Here is a 21,891-nt window from a genome sequence, read left to right as displayed (position 1 = left end):
CCACGAAAAGACGAACGAAGGCTCACTTGACCGCAGTATTTTTTTACGCCGTGTAGCCTACTAAATAAGACGTATTTTATTAAGTTATATGAAATGCATTCGTTTGAGAAATCCATTGCAGGTGTTTCCACATTCCTGTAATGTCAAACATGAAAATGTGTAGCGTTAACTTTCATTGGGACTTATAGGCTCATGTAATAGAGCTCTCTGTCGGATGTATGCTTATCTTCTCGCCTGTCTTCGCTTGTGACGACGATGGAGACAGGGCCGACATGCACGATGGTGTCTGACTGAATACACTTGATCCACCTGTGATTAAAACCATCCGCCAGCAGCAGCCAACTCCTAATAAAGTAGTATTGGCGGACAGCGTTCGCGCGGATAACTAATTTTATGAACTAGCACGGCAATTGCGTCTATTGTAGAATAGCGGGTCACGTGACCTCGCATCCACTCAAGCCTGCTAGTGTCAAGCCAGAGGACAACACCGCACTTCCGGTTTTGTTACAGCGAACTAATTAAAACGAAAACGTTTAAAGATTCTTTTAATAACACAAGCTGACATATAGAAAACTGGCAGTGAATTTAATCGGACTTTGTACTTTTGTTGCGTTCTGGACACCGCTTTATTGAACAATTGTTTAATCGTTTACGATGTTTTGCTTTTACTTTGAAGGAAATGGCGCTCTGCTTCCGGTACAGTCGCTGGTGTCCGTCGCGAGCTTGACGCAGCTCTGGGGCCTGCTGTGTTTTCAACGGAGCTGAGAAGAAAAATGGCGTCTTCAAGCGACTCAGAGCGGGACACCGGCCATTCAGTTTGAGCTTTCCGCCCTGAAATTGAGACCGGGGCTTGGTGGGGACTTATCGGGAACGGTCGCCAGACCTGTTGGTTTTTTTCTCCCCCGCTTTTCTCCGGTGTGCGTGGCTTATTGAAGCAGCGAGATTGAAGCGGAACAGAAGATACTCTCTCCTACAATGAGGGGGAGAAGAGGAAGGCCGCCCAAACAAGCAGCCGTGATGCGGGAAGGTTCACCCGGGCCAGTCCGCGGCTCTCGGGGAGGCAGGAGCAGAGGGATGCGTGGACGGGGAAGAGGCAGAGGACGGGGTCGGGGACGAGGGGGGAGTGGCGGGCTTTGCGGCACTGGCTCTGCGGAGGTGGATACAGAAATCTCCGGGCGAGAGAACTTTCATTCGTCCCGGGGCCGCAGGAAAGTTGGAGCCTCCACCACGGCGACGGCCGCGGGATCGCGGGGCAGAGGAAGCAGAGGGAGAGGCAGAGGGTCGAGAGGCGGCCGCGGCAGCAGAGGCGGAGTGAGGCGGCCTCAAACCAAGGTGGTCTACGACGACAACAGCGACGAGGAGGATGATAATTTCAGCTACAGGTCAGACGATGATGAACTCCTGAACGACAACCCTTCGTCGGATCTTGAAGAAGAGGAGGCCTTGGGAAACGACTCTGACTATCTGGAGGAACTACCAGATGATGATGATGCCAGCTACTGTACCGAGAGTAGTTTTCGGAGCCACAGCACGCTCGGTAGCACCCCAGGTACGTTCGTTTGCAAGTGCACGCACTTTAGGAAAGCAAGTTTGCATTACTTAAAGTGTGCATTTTATTTTTAGCACAGTACAGAAACCAAGCCGCATTGTTCAAAATGGAGCTTGCACTCAGAAACAGGCCTTTGTTTACCGTGTGCTCGGCTCGCTGCTGGCTTGCAGATCCGCTCCACGCTTCAACCGGCTCTCATGTTTTTTTTTTTTTTTTTTTTTTACTTTTGTCGGATCAGCACATTTTTTTTTGTTGTTGTCAATTTACAGTGACGAGTTTATTCATGTTTTTAACCGGACGTTTTCACGCACGTTTATACTCACGGAGGAACAAGACGTATGCACTGCGTTTGCCACTTTTCCATTCATTTCATTCATTCAGCTTCAGATGTATGTAAAAACATAGTAAGGGCAGTTTCTACTACGTGAGCTACGCGCCACCAAAACACGTAGTTTGTAAACATTGTTTCTCATTGGCCTCGGATTAACAGTTTATAGTTAGACTTTTTACTAAAGCTGTAGCACTTAGATGAAAGTATTACCTGTCCAATAAATAATAAATCCATTTAAAAAGAAATCACACACAGTCACATATTTCAAACTCAATTTCAGAAGACATATTTTAGTTGCATAATGCCGCTGAAATGAGTTTGACAGGCCTTTGTTTTGAAGTGAGGCGCTCTTTTTTTTTTCTTCACTTGTTGCAAACACAAACTCACTCACAATATTACGTGGTGCCCCGTTACCATAGTAACCACCCGTATGTTTATCAGGTGAGCAAATTACATCCACCACGTCCCCACTTGTGGACAGTCATCTTAATAATGTTGTTTTGCAAAAAATGTTTTATGTAAAGTTATGCACTGAGTAATGCACTGTGCAGGCCACTGGAGGTAATTCTAGATCAGGATTAGAAAAGTAAGTTGTAAGGGTAAACCAGAGTTTGGTGTTTTGTGCAGTTTAGTATCTTATTCAACAAAAAGAGACATCGAAACCTTTGTCTTTACTTGGTGAAGTACATTTTGACACAGAAATGTTCTTTGGAATGAAACATTTGAATTTAGATTGTATTTCCCATAACAATTAACCACACTCACTGCCCAGGCTTAGATGCAATTTAACGGATTACTCACTTACCTCTGAACCTCCAGTGGCCGGGTTCCCTCCTTTCTCTGAAGACATGTGAACATGGCAGCATTGTGCAGCTGAGTGTGAGGGGGGGTCTTTCACAATGGTGACAGACAGATATTACAGTGCTATGCTGTCATGGACAAACAGGCGCACATATTTCTGCTGTTTTCAAACACATCGCGCACACTCCACTCTTGTTTGATGCTGAGTATTAAATCTGCGATTCTTTGGCTGTCACAATTTGTGAAGCAGAACGTTCCGCTGCTGTAGTCCCGTCACTGTTTCTCTGTTTCAACGATAAACCACAGAATTATATTAAAGTTAATACAAATATATTTGCCAAACTGTTAGGGAGTCCAGTTTATAAGTGGTTGCTGCGGTGCTACATGATACAAAATGGCAGACAGTGTGGATGAAGTGGTGCAATTTCAAAAGAATTGTTTATTTGGCCTGCTTATGAAAAGTTAATGCAGCAACCTTCACTCTACAACAGTGTTACGGTATCTCCTGAGATTGAGGACACGATGACAATAGGAGCACACCGAGGATATAGTAATCGTAGTAACAGTGCGCTAATCCTGCAGTCATTATAGAAATGTTTCTTCCAGCAGGTAAGCATTTAACACTAGTCAGGAGCAGTGTCACGAGGCCAGGAGGAATGACCCGTAGTGACCCATTAAGATTACCATAAATGCAAGCTTATTCCACATTACTGTGAAACATAATTCAGAGGGAATACTGTATATAGGTACAATATATAAGCTGCACCACCTGCATGTACAGTAGAGGAGGGGGAGGCAGGCCTATAAATCAAGTGGGTTTCACTTATTGTCTTGAGAGAAGAATGTGCTTGTTTGCCCTTTTTAAGAATGTAACTTCTCCAGTGTCACACTGTATTATAAATAAACACATTCCCATTAGCACCCACTTGTGATTCCCCACAATTAGACGTTTCATTAGCCCTATGTAGTATTTGAATAGGGTATCCCATTTCCATATTGTTATTGTATCTTTTTTTCTTTTCTTTTTTTTTTATTCAAACACAATTTTGAACTTGAGGAATTCCCACCGTTCTTATAGGCACTGTACTACTGCAAAATGAGAGCGTAAACTCCACTGAGACATAAGGATGTTAATAAATTTAGGCTGTAGGTTCCATTGACTAATGGTAAACATAAGGTATGTAGTTTAGTTCAATGTGGTGTACAGTGATGCACAGAGTTGTCATGTTTGGAAATTTTCTAGTGACCCAAAGCAACAAAGGTCTTTTTAAATATCTGCATTTCAAATACTTTCCAGGCTTACTGCCTGTTAACTTGCATTTATTATGAAGAGTAGACAGGTAGAACACTGTTTGTTGTGGTTTATATACACATTTGCTCTTCTTCTCTCTCCTGCCTCTTTTCTTTTCACTTCTTGCAGGCCGGAGAAAGAGTCGGGCGTTGCAACCACGGTCTCCGATCCTCGAAGCAAATGACATTCCTCCGCTTGAGCTTCCCAAGTCTTCTGAGGACCTCCTGGTTTCTACCTCACAGCTCCTCAATGTGTCTGCCGTCTACGAAGTCCTCCGTAACTTTGGCTCAGTTCTGCGGCTCTCACCGTTCCGCTTTGAGGATTTCTGTGCAGCGTTGGCCAGCCAGGAGCAATGCACACTGCTGGCAGAGACCCACATCTCCCTGCTTAAAGCTATTCTCAGAGAGGAGGACACTTCCAACACCACATTTGGTCCCGCTGACGTGAAGGACTCTGTCAACTCCACTCTGTATTTTGTGGATGGTATGACCTGGCCAGAGGTGGTACGGGCATACTGTGAGAGTGACCCGGAGTACCGACACATTCTTCCTTTCCAGGAGGGTGAGGATTATCCCTATGAACCGTTGGAGAGCAAAGTCAAAGTTCTCCAGTTTTTGGTGGACCAGTTTCTGGCGACCAACATCGCCCGGGAGGAGCTAATGTCAGAAGGGGTGGTTGCCTACGACGACCATTGCAGGGTATGCCATCGCCTTGGTGACCTGCTGTGCTGTGAGACATGTTCGGCCGTTTACCATCTGGAGTGTGTGAAGCCGCCATTGCAGGAAGTGCCGGAGGACGAGTGGCAGTGTGAGGTGTGTGTAGCACACAAGGTACCCGGTGTGTCGGACTGCATCCCCGAAGCACAGAGGAGCAAACCATTTATTCGACAACTGCCAGTCGGCTTTGACCGACAACATCGGAAATACTGGTTCCTTAATCGCCGCGTTGTCGTGTAAGTTTATTATGTTTAATTTATGTGCCAGCTTGCAACAGAATCATAAGTAGAGAGGTCAGTGACTCTTACACATTAATAAGCCTTTTTTGTTAAAATGTACTAAAATCTGCAAAAAGCACATTAACACATGGCTACAGCTGACTCCATGAAACATTTTTATTTAGTCTTTATTCACAATCATGGCCTGTTACATTTAAATTAGTTTCCCGAGGCTTTATTTCATGATTGGAGTACACTACACACCAATGCTGCCCGAATTTCCATGATTTTATATTGTCAGAGATCAGAAGGGAATATTTGGTTGTGAGAGAAATTAGTGGAAAAGAGGTGTGCTCTAAAATAGCACACTCAAAAGTTATCACACAATTTGGTGTCATGGCAAACTTGTGAGTTTTCACGGATGTCACAAACCATCTGCATGTACAGCACCATGAGGAAGAGAGATATGACCAATCATCCTGTAATTTCCTTTCCTCACATTCCAGCAATGTAATTTCTTCTGATTCAATATTGTAGCTGCAGCCTGTGCAGCTGATGTACCATCAGTATGTGTGAGTTGACTTTCTCCCGGCCACATATCTTGAGATTGGAAAGCGTGAGACAAGATTTGTGATCTTCTTTAGATACACTTTTACAATGTCCGTGAAGCTCTTTGTGTGGTTGGCTTTACACCTGCTCTTTATTCCTCGCTAATCCAAGGCATTAATAACACCCCTTTTAAAGTAGGAGACCCACATTGAGCAACCTGTATTTGACCCCTATGAGAATGGCGTCACAGGTTAATCCCTGAACATTACAGAGACTCACGTTTGAACCTATATACACATTACTGTTTCTCCACTGGATTGCTTGTAACTGTAAATGCCACTGAATTAAAATTCCATCTCCAAAAATGTGTCTGGCGTTAAAAGCCAGGCTGTGTCCACCTGGTGCAACGTTAAAGCTCAACCCTGGTCAGCAGAGGTGTCATGAAGCTGGGCTGAGTGACTTGCGGCGACCCATCAAATGGACTACAAATGAACTGTCAGTTTTAAAAACATAGAGCAGTACTTCACCAAGGTTTGAGATAAAGTAAACAACTTTTATATGCTATGTATCATACTACGATGGGGCCGAATGTGTAAAGAATTGTGCGTTTTGTTACTGCTGGACCATTTTATTCCCAGTGACAAAAAGTAATGAGCAAAGTTAAGCTTACCACAAGCCCAGGGTCTCGCACATGAGTACAGATCGGTGCTGTAGTTGGACCTGCTGTTTAATAAACCCAAAATAACTGCATCCATCCATAGGATTTAACATAACCTGACCATCAGCAGTATTGGTCCCATACGTTAGCAAATTATCTTGCTATTGAGCAGTCACAGATGGTGTGTCTGTGTGTGTGTGTGCTGGGTCAGCAGCAGCAGAAGGTCTGCTACATAATGCATAGATCACCTGAACAATGTAAGATTTAAGACGTGTGGTGGCCTGAAGGTTGTCATGGCTGCATTTCACTCCCTCTCGCTGCCTTTTTTTTGCCTTGTCCTGTTCTACAAATTGTTCCCAAGCAGGTGCTGATCTTCACTCTCCCCTCAGTCTGTGTGTGTGTGTGTGTGTGTGTGTGTGTGTGCATACAAGTAGTGTGCACAGAGGAAAGTTTGTGGCTGGATGTACGTGCCGTGAATGATGTGCACAGAAGTAAGACGTGTGTGTGTCTGTGTGTGCCTCAAGTAACGGATGCTGAATAGACACTACTGTTACACAGCTCCGGGCTTCACAGCCCCTCAGCATAGAGCATGCAGAGTAAAGCTGTCATATATTCCACTCTATAGTTGCTGCTACATAAACTCAAGTGTCATAGACAATATTTCTTATTGTGCTGAACCTTGCAGAAGCTTAGGCTTCCTGCTAATCAGCATGGTTCACCTGCTGTACCCTACAGGTACCCACATTTTCACGATATGAAGGGAGAGCTGATCTCTCACAAATTATTCAAATTCCAGAATATTTCCATAATTTTATAATAATATTATTGTTGATCATCATCACTAAATTATATTGATATATATATGATCCTGTCATATTTTGCAATAAATTATTATATATATATTTTAAATAGTTTACACTCAGAATATAAAGTGTAAATGAACTGTTTAATGTATGCTTTGTCTTTAATTTACATTTCTTACAGACAGATAATTACCACCAGTAACTTTATAATCAGTTGATAATTCTCTTCAGCACCATGGACAGCCAACATTTCAAAGACAGCCAACCATGTGCACAAGCGCTGAAGTTGAGTTTTGGGAAACATTTAAACAGATTTAAGTATAAATGCTCTCAGAAAACACTCCTGACCCCTAAAATCAGCTGTCATTTGGAAATTGTTGCCAAGAGACCAAGAGAGCCGACTGTGTGACTACAACATTTGTATAGAAGAAGAATTTATCGGACAAAATGATAGTGTAGTACTTGAAATGCTTCAAAGAGTATTTGCTAACATGACAGATGCCCCGTTGCCTCTGATTAATTCAGTGCATTTTTGTGTGTCATCAGCAATACATATAAATTGACGTCAGTGTGAAGAGTGTGTTTTTGATTTGGACATAAGTTAGATGTGAGACGAAAGGCAAACAAATAGAGGTGAGGCACACAACGGCATATAGAAAGCAAGCATATGTAGAGCATGTATCCTCCAGTTCTGTTTACCTTTTCCTGTTTGTGTCCTGTTTTTAACTTTTTTTTCCTTCTTTATCCTGCCTCTTCCTCTTCTGTCTCCCCTACAGTGAGGAGGACGGTGAGCAGGAGGACAAAGCCATCTGGTACTACAGCACCAAGGTAAATGCAACTCATCATTTTCTCTAGACTCTTCATGCAATAATATTGAATTATTTGTTTAAAAAAAAAAATCTCTGTCCTTCATTTTTTTACTGATTATACTAATGTGTCACAATCCTGCACTTTTATTTTAATTAGCAAAATGCATCTGAACTAAATGTTTTTGGCAGTCAGCTGCCATAGCAGCGAGTTTATCTTGTACTGAACTCTTCTATAACTCTGTTCATCTCAGGTCCAGCTAGCTGAGCTCATAGACTGTTTGGATAAGGAGTACTGGGAGGCCGACCTGTATGCAGCGCTTGAGGAGATACGGGATGAGGTGCATGCGCATATGGATATCACTGAGGACTTAACCAACAAGGCCCGTGGCAGCAACAAGTGTTTCCTTGCTGCCTCGAATGGTAATAAAATTAACCACTTTTCAGAGAATCTGAGAATCTTTTTGTTGCTGAATTGAGTCATGGCCGACAGGGGAAGAAGGCTCTCTTTAAGCCCAGAGTCATTTTTTCTTCTCTTTCTATCTTTCGTTTCCCATTCCTCTGCCTGCTTTCTCCCCCGATACTCATGAATGCCACCCAGTCATAGAAGGCTGGGCCATAGGAATCAACCCAGCTATTATGTAACCATACTCTGGTCCCAGTTTGGCCAGTATCCAGCACTTGAGCTTCCCTTCAGTCCCTCATCCCGTCCTTTCTGCCTGTAGGCCGTCCACCGAATCCATGAGTATGTTTTTTTTTTTTCTCGCTGTGTTGGTGAAAACTATTCACCTGTGAGCAAACCATGTCTAGAGCATTCAGTGGAAGTTCACAACAATTAACTTTAAGTGGTGCTGCTGGCTGTTTTTGATACAACAGCTTGAATGGAAATTATCACTTCTAACAAGCATCTGCTCGTTGATGTTGAATGTTCTCACTTACAAGAGACTTTGGCTCTATTTTAGGATGCGGATAACGCAGGTATATAAAATGTATGCCACTTGAAAGAATAAATGCAGCTTTTGTCAAACGTTTTAAAACAGGCAGCAGCAGATTCATTCCTGTTTTATTTTTTTTCCAGAGATTTTTACCAGCTAGACCAGCATATTCTGAAAAGTCTAAGGATATACATGTAAAGCAGAAGATACACAAGTGATTCATTGGTCAAGATAGTGACCTACAGAAAAGCGCATCCCCTCATTACTTTTGGGGTTAGTGTATTTGGCAGCTGTTTCGACAACAAATCCATTAGAGAAAAATAACAAATGGTGCATAGAGGCTTTTAGATTCATTTCTTTTAACTCCGTTTTTGTACATAACCACTTCACTGACTTTTTTTTTTTGTCATCCGACTGGGTGTGAAACTGATTATTCTGTCACCCAGTGCTATTCTTCACTTTGCAAGTGTCATACCCAGCCAGGAGATGGTGAATGTATCAGACCTCCCTCTGCATTTATCATTCAGCGTTGTTAAAAGACAAAGAATAGACATAATTGAACACACAAGCTCGTGTTTCCTGTTTTGTATGTCAATAAGAGGAAAACCTCAGCATTTGCATACTTTACTATTTGGTTTTGCTTGCTGTCAGATTTCCTATTTGGGTGAGGCAGACTGAACACAGATTATGATGTCTGGAGTAACGTACACATGCAATCACATCAAGACACACATTAAACAAAAACAGCTTGACCAAATCAACTACTTAGATGCACACAATATTGTCATAAACAGATTGAAATTAATTAGCATTCATGTTAAATCTGTAATGGTGTTAAAAGTATCACTGCTGCTGCACATTAACAGGTGTTCAGTCTAAAACAGCCTGGTGCCATTGTGCTCTCTGATCGCACTAGAATCTAACTTTATGCTCATGTTTTACAGCACTTCAGGATTTGAATTGTTTCCAGTCAACATGTTTACATTTTCACACGTTTCGTATGCAAATCATGTAATGTAAATCCTGTGAACAGACACAATTTGAGAAGTATAAAAGAAGAAGTCCCGTGTCTTCTCCTAGTTTCAGGTTTAAAAAGAATGTTCAAGCTTGTCATAATGCGGCCTCGGAAGACGCACACTCTTTCTCTTTTCTGTTAGTGTTCATTTTGGTTTAGTTCCCAAGTTATCTTTTTTTTTTACCTGAGGACTTGATAACACTGAATTTTAGTCAGATGCTGTTGTTCTAGTTTTCCTCCACAACTGACTGTTTAATTCAACCTTGTTCTGGCTTTTGATGTGTTTTTGTAGCGTGTATCTTCATATTTAGCTCTTCGTTTCTTGTGTCTTGCAACTTTTGTCCTTTGTTCACGTCTTCCTCCTTTGTCCAGAGGAGATACTGGAGCGGTTGCGAGCTAAGAAGGAAGAGGAGCTGGAGGAGGTGAAGAGACGGGCTGCTGAGGAGGCCCAGAAAGCACGGCTGGAACAGGAGAAGAAGGAGGTGGATGTGGAGAAGGAAGACGAGGATGCCAATTTGAAGGACGAGGGGCAGCAGGAGGGCAAAGTCAAAGCTTTGACAAAGGAGGAGGAGACAAAGGAAGAGGAGACAGAAGAGATAAAGGATGGCGTCAAAACAGAAGGTGATTATGATTTTTATCTTTCACAAAGTATTCTGAAAAACACGACCAGATGTGTAGCTCAGAGTGATGGCAATAGTAGCATAAAAATAGTAGCAAATTCTGGCCTGAAAAGCTGTTTCTCTGGGGTTCGCGGCCTCCTCTCTATTCTGTTTTTCATCCTTGGAAAAAAGGACATCACAATGGTGTAATTAGTTATTGATTGAAGAATCAATTGCGCCGTTGTTTGGCTCTTAGACCAATTAGAAATTATGAGGTTTTTTTCAAGGGTCAACTTTGGCACCCACACATATGTTAATGAATGTGTGTCTTGCTAGATGTATTGTCCAGTGTAATAAAGAGATCTTAACACAGAATAATAAACATTTATTGCAGGAGAAGAAATTGCTAATGACTTTGGTAAGCAGCGTCTAATTAATCTTGAGATCATAATGAATAGAAATGCATGAATGCATCCTCTTAAAAAGTAAATGTATGTAACACCAGATGTTTTTAAAAGTAGTATAGAGTAAATAACACTAACTCATTTAAATGATTTCTTTTTCAATTGATGTTTTTTTTAAGATTCATGATTTGACCATATTTGTCAGCCCATCGCTGCTTCTTTTCATTGTCTTCAAATGATGTATGCATTATAAACAAAACAAACAAAAAACATTACAACATTGCTGCTATTCATCTGTAGTTGTTGAATCTCCACCCACTGGCCAAGCAGGCTGTAGTGGCAGTAGCATCTCAGACGGACCTATACTTCTGGCGACGTCTGCTCCAACACAAGTCATCCCCACCACCGCAAGTTATAGCCTGGCCAGTGAGGCTCCAAAGCCCCCGGCCTCTGCCGTGGAGGCTGTGATAGAGGGATGTTCCCATATGGAGGTCTCTAACAACACCAAAGGTATACAAGGACATTTCAGAGTGAGGCTGATCTCATTAAGCTAAGCGATGTGCTTTGCTGTCACAGTCTGCAACAACTGTGGAATGAATCTCATACCCCTATTCACCAGTGACTTGTTTGTTTCGCAATATGCCCCCTGGGGCTTCGGTGTTCCTCCCGACCATTGCTTAGCATGCATCTTTGCATGTGGCTCCCGCTCCACCTGCTGGGATTTGTGTTCAGTATTCCAATTTTTATTTCTTGAAACCTGGCTTCAGCTTTTGAACACACTTGCAGCCATTTTATACTTGAACTCTTCATTCCTCTTCCCCTCTTTTTCTTCCAGTAGCTGAGAACTTGATTGCATCGATTGATTTGCAATCAGATACCATTGTCACTGCAATCAGCAAGTGCTAGATGCGAGCCTCAGTCAACTGGGGACAGCTTTGCCACTGAATTCTTACAAAAAGCTTTTCTTCTGCTGCTTGCTTGTAATCAGGACCTCTTATTGATGGCTGTATGCTTAGCTGGTGCTTCTGTTGAAAATTGTTTAGTGATTATTTGCACATATTCATCCTTAATAATTACAGAGCTTCAACATTTGTTGTTGTGGTCAGTGTGGCTGTGCGTGCACAAGCCATGTTGTAGTCATGCCTGGACTGGCCACACATTGCTTTCAAGGGACCCATCCCTCTATTTGAACTGGTTATTTGGTGCATGCATTACACATAACTAATCAGTAGAGGGAGCTATGGCCTTAACTATGTCAGAACTATAACAAGAAAGTTTCTGTCTTCATGAATGACCTTCTACTTGTGCAGAACCTTGTGTTTACTGGCCATTGCTGACAGCTTTGTTGATACAGTTTGTCTTGTTTGTTGTTTGTTTCAGTCAAGGCTAAAACCTGTGCTTTGCTGCAACACGTAAATGAAGCATGAAAGATGTTTCAGATGCTCACTGATGACAGCAAAAGCAATACAATCAAAGCAAGTTTGTTTATCTAACAGTCTATACTCTGTGATTTTCTGTCTGATTGCAGAAACCCCATCATCAGATTCTGTCCCTGTCAGTGGAGAAGGCGTCCCCAGTCTGAGCCAGCCCTCCCAGACCAGTGAAGAGAACAGTAACAGCAGCACAGGAGCTGGGGTCCCTCCCAGAGGTCCTGAACCTCCGGACCTGGCTGACAAGTCCTCCCAGTCATCCCTGGCCAGCTTTGATGACACAGGTCTGACAAAACAAAGACCTCATAGTTACATCTTACACAGTAATACATTTGACATGGTAGTTTTATCCAGTTTTAAACACATTACGGCTATTATTTATGTAACCATTATCACGAGGGTAACGCTTTTAATGATCATTGCACACCATGTGTGGTGTCTGTGTTTCTGTTAACTGAAACGAGCACTGTGTTTCCAGGGGACATTAGGGACTCGGCCAATGGTGAGGGGACAGGTCTCAGCAGTAAGAGGTCTGCAGCTACTCGCATGGTTACCCGGCTGAGGAACCCAGAAAGCAAGCTTAGCCAGATGAAGAGCCAGCAGGTGGCTGCTGCTGTTCACGAAGCCAACAAGGGCTTCAAAGAGGGCAAAGAGGTGAGGAGATCTGTGGATGATAATGATTTTGCTCTTTCAGACAATGAATGGAAAAGTGGAGATTTAACTGATTTAGGCGATGAGTTAGTTACTTTTCAAGGCTGCAGTGTCATTGTCTGTAATAAGAATATTCACTCATATCTTTTTTCATCCCACCTCTTCAGGTACTAGTAGTAAATGCACAGGGTGATGTCACCCGTGTCAGCACACGTAACAGCAAGGACGTGGTGATGAAGGGAACTATCTGCCAATACTTCAAACTTGGCCAGGAGGGGAAATACCGTGTCTATCATAACCAGTACAGCTCCAATGCTGTGGCCCTCAACAAGCACCAGCACAGAGAGGCAAGTAACACAGCGACTTGTTTTTGCCATTTCAATGCTCATAAATACTCTATTGTGTTTGCAAGTGTTTCTTACATTATTATGAAGATATCCAGGTCTGATGGATACACATTTATTGGTACTGAGAAGAATACCTAAAGGAAGTTGACAGTGAAATGTCCCCATTCCTTCAGACTCTGACTAAAACCTATTTGTTTTCATCAGGACCATGACAAGAGGCGGCATCTCTCCCACAAGTTCTGCATGACACCAGCAGGAGAATTTAAGTGGAACGGCTCCATTCATGGCTCTAAGGTTCTGACTATCTCTACACTGAGACTCACCATCATCCAGCTGGAGAACAACGTTCCAGCACCGTTCATGCACCCCAACTGGGCTTCGCACAGGTACAGATAAGTATCACTGTGGTAATGGAAATAATGAATTACGACTGCTTGCACATGTGCATTGCATTCAAAACATTCATTAGGTATTAGTTTCACTGTTTAAATCACCTCGTGTAGAAATGAGAGAGAGAAGCCCAGTTGAGGATTATTTAACAAAAGTAAAAACACCAGACTGAAAATTTAAAACTACATACAAGTGAATGCAGTGTGAAGAGAGGTGAAGTTTAAAGGTGTTTTAAATGTTTCTTTGCTTCTTTTTTTTTTTTGTAGGACCAATTGGATCAAAGCAGTTCAGATGTGCAGTAAGGCCAGAGAGTTTGCACTGGCTCTGGCCATCCTGGAGTGTGCCATCAAACCTGTGGCTATGCTGCCTGTCTGGAAGGACTCGCTGGGCCATACCAGGTACACATATTGTGTGTGTGTGTGTGTGTGTGTGTGTGTGTGTATATATATACTGCATATATTCATAAATCTGTGCTTTTACACATTGATATAATTTCTTAAACACACATAAACAAAATAATAGTTACAAAATCTCTCCACAAATTCAGTTTAAATGCAAAACATTCAGATACATTCAAAAAAAAAAAGTGTACATTCAGTACATGTACACAGGGGATGTGTGGTCAGTAGTTGATCTTAACCAGATCAGATCAAAGGGGCCACCCTAGCTGTGAGGCATAATATTTAGACTGCAGGTCCACTACCAGTACCACCCACCTCTGCCTGTACTACTGCTTCAACACCACAACGCCCCTTTCTAAAGAAGCAATTGTCCAAGATTTCACAAGGTTAGGACCTGAATGTGTGTCTGTAGTGTTTAATGGAACTGTTCCAAGAGAAGCTAAAATTTTCTCAGCTTTAATCGGTTTCCAATTGTTTATTTACACCTAATAATAAGAGAAACAATTATTCATATAAGACTTGGCTGAAAAAGAAGACCGAAGGGTTAAAGGGTGTGCATGGTTGTTGTGAAGTGACCTCATACAACAAGGATTTTACCAGAAATAAATCATAAAAAAGTTCTCTTGGTTAAAAAAACAAACAAGTCTTCTTCTACATCACAAGTCTTAGAGAAAAATGTGTGTGCATGATTTAGTGGCATCTAGCAGCGTAAATGCAGATTACAACCACCTTGCCTTTATCCTCTCCTTTCTAGTGTGAAGGAGAAACTATGGTGGCTGTGAAAAAGGTAGACGGCCCAATCTAGAGCCAGTGTTTAGTTTGAAACATGACACTCAAAAGAAAGAGTCTGTTGAAGAGGTCCTATGGCATCTGTAGATGTAACAGGCTCATTCTAGTCACTATAACAAAACAATTCTTATTTTCAGATGATTATACACATATGAAAACATAATCATGCATATTATATTTAGTTTCTGCCTTATTCTGTAAATAAAGCGCTCGAAATCTTACACAGCATTCTATACTGCATCACAATTTAAAGAAATATATGTATTCAGGTTAAACCGCATGACTTCGATTGAGCGTGAGGAGAAAGAGAAAGTGAAGAAGAGGGAAAAGAAGCTCGAGGATGAGGAGACCATGCAACAGGCTACTTGGGTCAAGTACACCTTTCCAATCAAACACCAGGTAAGTCTCATAAGTATTATTGATCATTTCTTGATATTTTTGCAATGAATGCACTCATAGTAAGCATATCAAACTGAGACTGGACAACTGTCCTCGTTTATTTGTACTTGGTACTAGCCAGGAAGACCGGTTTGGTCACAATATATCTTACACACAGGTACATACTCTGTGTTCTGCCCTGTCATTTGGCTCATGTTTTTTTGTCAGCATTTATTCATACCGGATACAAGATAATCCTGGCAAGTGTTAACTTGATAAGATTTGATTTTCCTAACTATTCTAGCTGTGCTATCCATGTCACCACAACATATATTTAATAATGGGATGATGGTAATGATATTTCAGTTTAGTCTACTTCTACACTAAGACTTTAATGTCTGGAAAACTGATTCATTGCTGTGGGAAACACTGGTGTGTATGCTGTGCGTATGTGCGTGAGTGACCATCAAGGGCTCTTTGATGCAGCAAGCTGAGCTCTGCAGTGAGTCATTTCCCTCTGCAATTAATGATCAGTGTGTGAATAACCTCTAAACTTTTAAGCGCTCTTTATACCTTCATGCTCTCCATTCCCACAGCTTTTGTCTCTTTGCCAATTTACTTTTCTCCATTTGAATCTTTCATCTCTTGCCGTTTCTTTAACCCTCTTTACCTCATGCCTCTTCTACCTTCTTGTCTTATGTAAAGGTGTGGAAGCAGAAAGGAGAGGAGTATCGTGTTACGGGCTATGGGGGCTGGAGTTGGATCAGTAAGACTTATGTGCAGCGGTTTCTCCCCAGGCTTCCCGGCAACACCAACGCCAACTACCGCAAAGAACTGGAAGGTCTGAGATGGGAGACTTCATGGCCTAAAATGTGTTTTTTTTTTTTTTTTTTTCTTTTTGGAATTTGATTTTGACTAATTTAAAGTCTCTTTAACTCTGAGAGTGAATTAGTCTCTCGTTCATGTGTGTGTGTCATTGTGTGTGTTGGCTGGCATTCAGTGGATTAGGTCTCTTTTGATGTGTCTGTGGAGATCATTGAGTAATGTAGTAGAAACTCTAAAGAACTGACAAAATTGTACTGAAATTCATCCAAACTTTGGAAAGATTTTTTGACTTATTTGGTGTTTTGTGAGTTCAAAGAGCTCATATTAGACCTCACAAATAGTTTGGATTCTTGTTTGAGTCATATTTATAGTTTAGCATCTTGTCTTTTTTTCTCCAACTACTGCTAATTGTTTCAGATGTTCAATAAAACTGCAGATTAACTGCGGTGCCAAAAGCATGGTCTTTGTGTTGTAGAAGCTGAAATAATGGGTTGTGCTCCAAAATGTCTGGATTAATAGCGATAGTGATTGTTAGTTCCACGTGTTTCAAACCAATTCGAAAAATAAACTCTCGCTGTCATTGTGTCTTCCAAAGATGCCAAACTTGGCAAAAAATGTACCCTGCTGGACTTGAGTCGACGACCCAGTGTAGCTGAACCAGAAGCTCAGGGAGCTGCTGTCTTAAGCAGTGAGGCAAAAGATCAAGACTCCTCTAGCCTCTCCAAACCTGCAACCGATCATCTGATGTCTGCTGAAGATCGGGAGTCCAGTGAGAGGATAGAAGAGGAAACAAAAGCAGGGGAGGATGAAAAAGAAAAGTCTGAATTGTCACCTGATGAATCACCTACAAAGATGGAGGTGGACCCTGCAGACTCAAGATCAGATGAAGAGCAAAGTATGACAGTGTGACGTAGTGTCTAATAGCACTGTGTTCAGTATATTTTAAACTTACAAAATGTCCTTCCCAAGCCATTTCAACTTGATTGACAGAAATTATAAAGAGTGTCTCATTTTTGTATCAATACAGATTCAAGTCTGAATTATTTTTTCTCTCCAGGGTCCAGTGTTCAGACTTCCATGAAGGAAGAGGCTACAGAGTGCTCTACACGACCCTTTAACTACGATGTAGTGGACGTCAGTAAGGGCTTCCTTACCCGCATCGCCTACAAGAAGAAGGTCAAAGCCTCCAAGCTGGACAGCCTCCTAGAGCGACGAGTGAAGCAGCACATTATCGAAGAGAGGCAGAGGCAACAGGTGTCTGCCTCCAAACCTCAGACTCCTAAACCAGTTTTATCCACTGCAACCCCGACTCTGAGCACTCCAATCCGGCCACGATCACCACTTAAGCCCCATACTCTCATTCAGAAACCGCTCCCCCTGGGCGAACCTGTGAAAGTGGAGGAGAAATCTTCCACAATACAGACTCCAGGGTCAGGAGAAGTTGGAGGACGAGAAGTTGAAGGGGAGAGTCGGGCTGAACTCTCTAAAACTGTAGATGAGATTGTCACTCCTCTTCTTCCTTCTCCTGCTCCGGGCTCCACACCCAAAGACAGTTGCAGTGCAGGTACAGGTGATGATTCAGCATCACCACAAAACCAAATCACCTCCATGCCTCAGGAATTGGAGGCAGACTTAGTAGGAAGGACTACGGGGCCAAAAGAAACTAATTCAGATAGTTCAGGACAAGAGGGTGTCAAACTGCCTGATGTTGGAGAAACATTTGGGGGAATTCAGAGCTCTTTAGAGCAACAAACAGCCAGTGTACCATCAGATGTTACCAAGGCTGCACGTATTGAAAATACAGGGTCAGAGGTACCCAACTTGAAAACGGACTCTTTAAGGACATCTACAAGTGTTCTTGACCAGAGAAGCAGTCAGAACACATCTCCTTCTAAACTTATTCAGCAAAACCCAGAAACTTTAAGCTCAATGCATTCGTCCACAGGGGAAAATGGCATGGGGCCATTGGAGAACCAACAAAGTATGCAAAGCATCGGACAAGGTAGAACTACAGGTGATAGCACTCCCGAGCCAGTTTCTCCTCTCCCTCAGGTAAATGGTAATGATGGCTCAGGCAGTGAAAGCATGTTGAGTAACTCTGTAATGAGCTCAAATAATGGTGTGCTTACCAACAGTTCACTGCCCAGAGTGAACAGCATTGGTAAAGTTGAAGATCAAGGGCTGGTTGTCTCGTTGAAGGACAACACACAGCAGAAGCCTTTAATTAACGGAGATTTGCCTCCTGGAAATAATAGTACAGTGGTTGGATCTAAAGTATCAAGCTTAGATTGTGAGGTAGAGAGCAAGACGACTATATCGGACCAGGACTACAAACCTCCACTTAAGATCACGAGGCTGGAGAACAATATAGATGCACTTGGAACTAATGCTCAGAGCACTGTACAGCACAACAGCACATCACCATTTCAGCCTGCGGAGACCAATGTGGTCAAGATCATCCGAATGGCACCATCTCCTATACCTTCAGCAGAGGAGTCCAGTCTGAGCGACGACTTTGCAGAGGACAATAGTCACAGTGGGACGACAGAGCCACTCAAGACCATTATCACCCAGGTAACCACAACCTCCACAACCACCACGACCGTAGTTTCCACAGAGATGAAGATGGCCAAAGCGCCATTAAAGATGACAGCACCTGTAGTATCAACAACAGAAAGCAGTGCGGTGTCCACCCTTACTACCATGACCAAAACAACTGTGACCAAAATCTGTTCCTCAGGGCTTGACAGCCAGTCAGAGGACAGCCAGAGTGAAATAGTGACACAAGAACATAAGACGGCACTCTCAGCCTCTATCAGTAAGTCTACAACTGACACCAGTGGTGAAACCACAGTGTCGACTGTTGCTGTGAGCCAGGAGGACTATTCTTCAACAAAGGGTCGAGTCCGCCTTCTCAAGTTCTCCCGAACCAAGAAGACTCGCTCGGACACCGCCCTCCCTTCTTATCGCAAGTTTGTCACCAAGAGCAACCGCAAAAGTATTTTCGTACTGCCCCATGACGACCTGAAGGTGTTGGGGAGGCGCGGTGGGTTCCGTGAGGTGCCCATATTTAGCTACAATGCCAAGCCAGCATCGGATATCTGGCCATATCCGTCACCTAGGCCCACGTTTGGCATCACCTGGAGGTAAGTTCACTCCCTCCGTTGTTTTTCTTGCACTCAAAAGCGTTTTTGAATATTTTTCATTCTTTCCGTGTTATTGAGGCCTTAACTCGAATAAGCGTCCCCATCAGAAACTCTGTATACATAATTATGCACCAAAAAGTTGCTGGTGAAGAAGTTGATCTCCATTTGTCTTTGAACCATATTAGCAGTTTCAAGCATTCTGTGGCGACTCGAGTTTAGATGCAGGTATCTTCTCCAAGAGCAAATGAAGCAAATACAGAGAGGGCATGCAGACATGTGGCAAAGACTGTAAAATAGGACCTTTTGACTTTGAGATGATCATGATCCAACCACTGAGTCTCTGTGGATCTCGTAAACTTTGACACACAAAAAACATAATTCCAGAAATAAAAAGGAAATTCCAATACAAACCCCCCCCAAATCAGGACTTGACACCAATAAATAGAACAACAATAAAGAGAGTACATAATTTTTAGTTTCTGACAGGCAGTCAGATGATTTGAATCTACTGACTCCCCAAATATATAAATTCAAAACTCTGCAATAGCAAAACTCTGAATTTACTTTTAATTAAATTTAATTAAATTAAACAACAGAGTAAAATATTACTAAATACACCAGAGTCAGAAGATCACATTCTTCTTGCAGGCTCTTAAATAATTAGTTTCTTTCTTTTTGTCGCATTCTGGGGCACACTCCAACATAGTAAACAGTGAGCAGTAACATAGTGGTAATTACAAAAAAAGAGACAAAACACACATTAAAAGAATAATTTGACTGATAGCATTATTATTATGTTACATTTTCCTAGATATTACAATAATAATATTAGTGTGATTTCTTTTGGCCACAATTACTGTGCAGTGAAAACCTCATACAGTGGCAGCACTAGCAATAAATATCTTAATTATTCTTAGGTTTTTACTGCACTTTTAGTCTGTCTTGATTGTAATCAAAGTAAACATTATAACATAATATTTATAACATACTGGTATCGGTATCGGCTGCTACCCACAGCACAAGTATCGGAATCGGTATCAGGAGGGAAAAAATGGTATCGGAACATCTCTACACATGTACACCACCTGTATCCAGTTAACTGGACATGGTTTGAACTAAAGAATGCAGAAATGTAAATGCTAAACAGCACTTAATTTTTGTGGGCTGTTTGAATAAAGGCGCAGCAAGTTTTAACTTATCCTTCACCCTGACAAGGATATTGGGTGACATGACAAGTCCTGCATTGCTTTGTGTTTATATATGTTCATACAGAGTTGTTTTATAATCACTTATCACACATATGTGATGTTTATAAACTGATGATGAAGGATGATACTATTTCTCTTCAGGTCTCACCCTTCAACAGTGCCATGCCCCATTGATTAGTTTGCATTATGTTTTCTCTTTCGCTGTCTGCTGTCCGTGGCTTTGGCCCTGAGTGACGTTGTGGCTGTGAGCTTGGTGTCACACAGGGACCTCTGGTTATTTTGACCGGACCATAGAGTTCCGAAGCAGTCATGAATCATCCTGCGGTTGCAGAAGTGTCAGGATGTTCACTTTGTGCAGTGACCCAGCCCTGCAACCCAGGGATATTTTTCCCGCCTGTGGTTACACATGGGAAAGAGAATATCTACCAAACCCCCATACACACACACACACACACACACACACACAGCTTTGTGACGATCATGTTTTTGTAGATGTGAAAGATATTTTAAATGTTCATGTCCTTAGTGCCAAGTTCATAGTCGTCATAGTACAGCCATCCTGACCATAATGATGCACGGAAGGAATATTTCTTCTATTAGAAAAGTTGAGGAAATTATTCATTGATGGATGACATCCTGTCAACTTATTCTACAGTCGGAACAGTCTGTTACACCCAAACATTGTTTATTAAATTAAATAGGATCAAATGAAATATGCAAGTATATTATATTCAAGTTTCCACTTTGAACTTTGTGAGTTATGTGCTTTTGTAGTCAGAGATAATATCTGTTTCCAAACCAAATGAGCGTCTGAAATGGCTTGTTAAAAATGGCAGCCAGTCCATCTGTTTGTTATATGGAAGCAGTCATCAGGGGACAGCAACATTACCGAAAACTTCAGTCTGTTTTTTTACTCTGCCTCTTCCTGTTCCCAGTCGTGCTGCAATGTGTTTTCTGTAACACTGAGCAAGTCACTGCCGGTCAGTTGCCCTGCACTAATGAACTGCATGACACTGGAGAATGCAGAAAACACTTCATTCAGCTCGTAGCTGTAGGACAAGTCTTCTTTCTTTCAGTTGTGTTTATATTCCAGTTTGAAAGTTACATTTTCAGCAACATTTTTCCATTTCCCATAGTTTCCTTCAATGTAGCATTTTTTTATGCGTAGGTGCAAAGTTATACACAATGTGTATTACTTTGACAGATGTTTACATGCAACTGTATATGAGTTATTAAACCTCCGGGTTGTGTTCTAGGTATCGCCTGCAGACAGTGAAGTCTCTGGCTGGTGTGAGCCTGATGCTGAGACTGCTGTGGGCCTCTCTGAGATGGGACGATATGGCCGTCAAACCATCCGCTGCTGTCGGCACCACACGTACAGGTAGAACTCCCCTTATCCTCCCAAACCATCTAACCGCTTCCAGGTAAAGATGACCTTGGGAGGATGGGGATCCGATTTGAGCTAAGGGTTTGAGGATGGAGCTAATTATGTTGTTTACTATCAAAGACTTAGACATAATGTGTTTTTATCTATTTTTTAATATGATTTTCATAAGTATCATCTGCTTTATTATGTTGTGGATGAAGTTGGTGTTTTCACAAGAATTGATCAACTCTAGCCTGGCGTTCAGAAATTGTAGCATTTCTGCTG

General features: G+C 42.1%; 1 protein-coding gene across 5 annotated transcripts in view; it reads left to right on the top strand.

The window, feature by feature from the left end:
* Positions 1–21,891, top strand: part of LOC104933560 (nucleosome-remodeling factor subunit BPTF) — a 43,837-nt gene continuing 21,946 nt past the window's right edge. For 2 of the 5 annotated variants that reach the window (XM_027282529.1, XM_027282528.1), the window contains exons 1-16: positions 1–1,549; positions 4,102–4,924; positions 7,693–7,744; positions 7,977–8,145; positions 10,045–10,293; positions 10,976–11,185; positions 12,204–12,389; positions 12,584–12,759; positions 12,924–13,103; positions 13,308–13,489; positions 13,760–13,891; positions 14,953–15,082; positions 15,767–15,902; positions 16,482–16,781; positions 16,944–19,032; positions 21,497–21,621. In XM_027282529.1, the coding sequence (XP_027138330.1) occupies positions 976–1,549; positions 4,102–4,924; positions 7,693–7,744; positions 7,977–8,145; positions 10,045–10,293; positions 10,976–11,185; positions 12,204–12,389; positions 12,584–12,759; positions 12,924–13,103; positions 13,308–13,489; positions 13,760–13,891; positions 14,953–15,082; positions 15,767–15,902; positions 16,482–16,781; positions 16,944–19,032; positions 21,497–21,621 (5,713 nt within the window). In that variant the 5' untranslated portion in view covers positions 1–975. The remainder of the gene's footprint in view (positions 1,550–4,101; positions 4,925–7,692; positions 7,745–7,976; positions 8,146–10,044; positions 10,294–10,975; positions 11,186–12,203; positions 12,390–12,583; positions 12,760–12,923; positions 13,104–13,307; positions 13,490–13,759; positions 13,892–14,952; positions 15,083–15,766; positions 15,903–16,481; positions 16,782–16,943; positions 19,033–21,496; positions 21,622–21,891) is intronic. The other 3 variants (XM_027282530.1, XM_027282531.1, XM_027282532.1) reach the window with 2 other exon arrangements.

Source organism: Larimichthys crocea, chromosome X (assembly GCF_000972845.2).
Source record: "Larimichthys crocea isolate SSNF chromosome X, L_crocea_2.0, whole genome shotgun sequence".
NCBI classification, from domain to species: domain Eukaryota; kingdom Metazoa; phylum Chordata; class Actinopteri; family Sciaenidae; genus Larimichthys; species Larimichthys crocea.
Note: the sequence above shows the minus strand (reverse complement) of the source record. Positions and strands in the feature narration are given on the sequence as shown.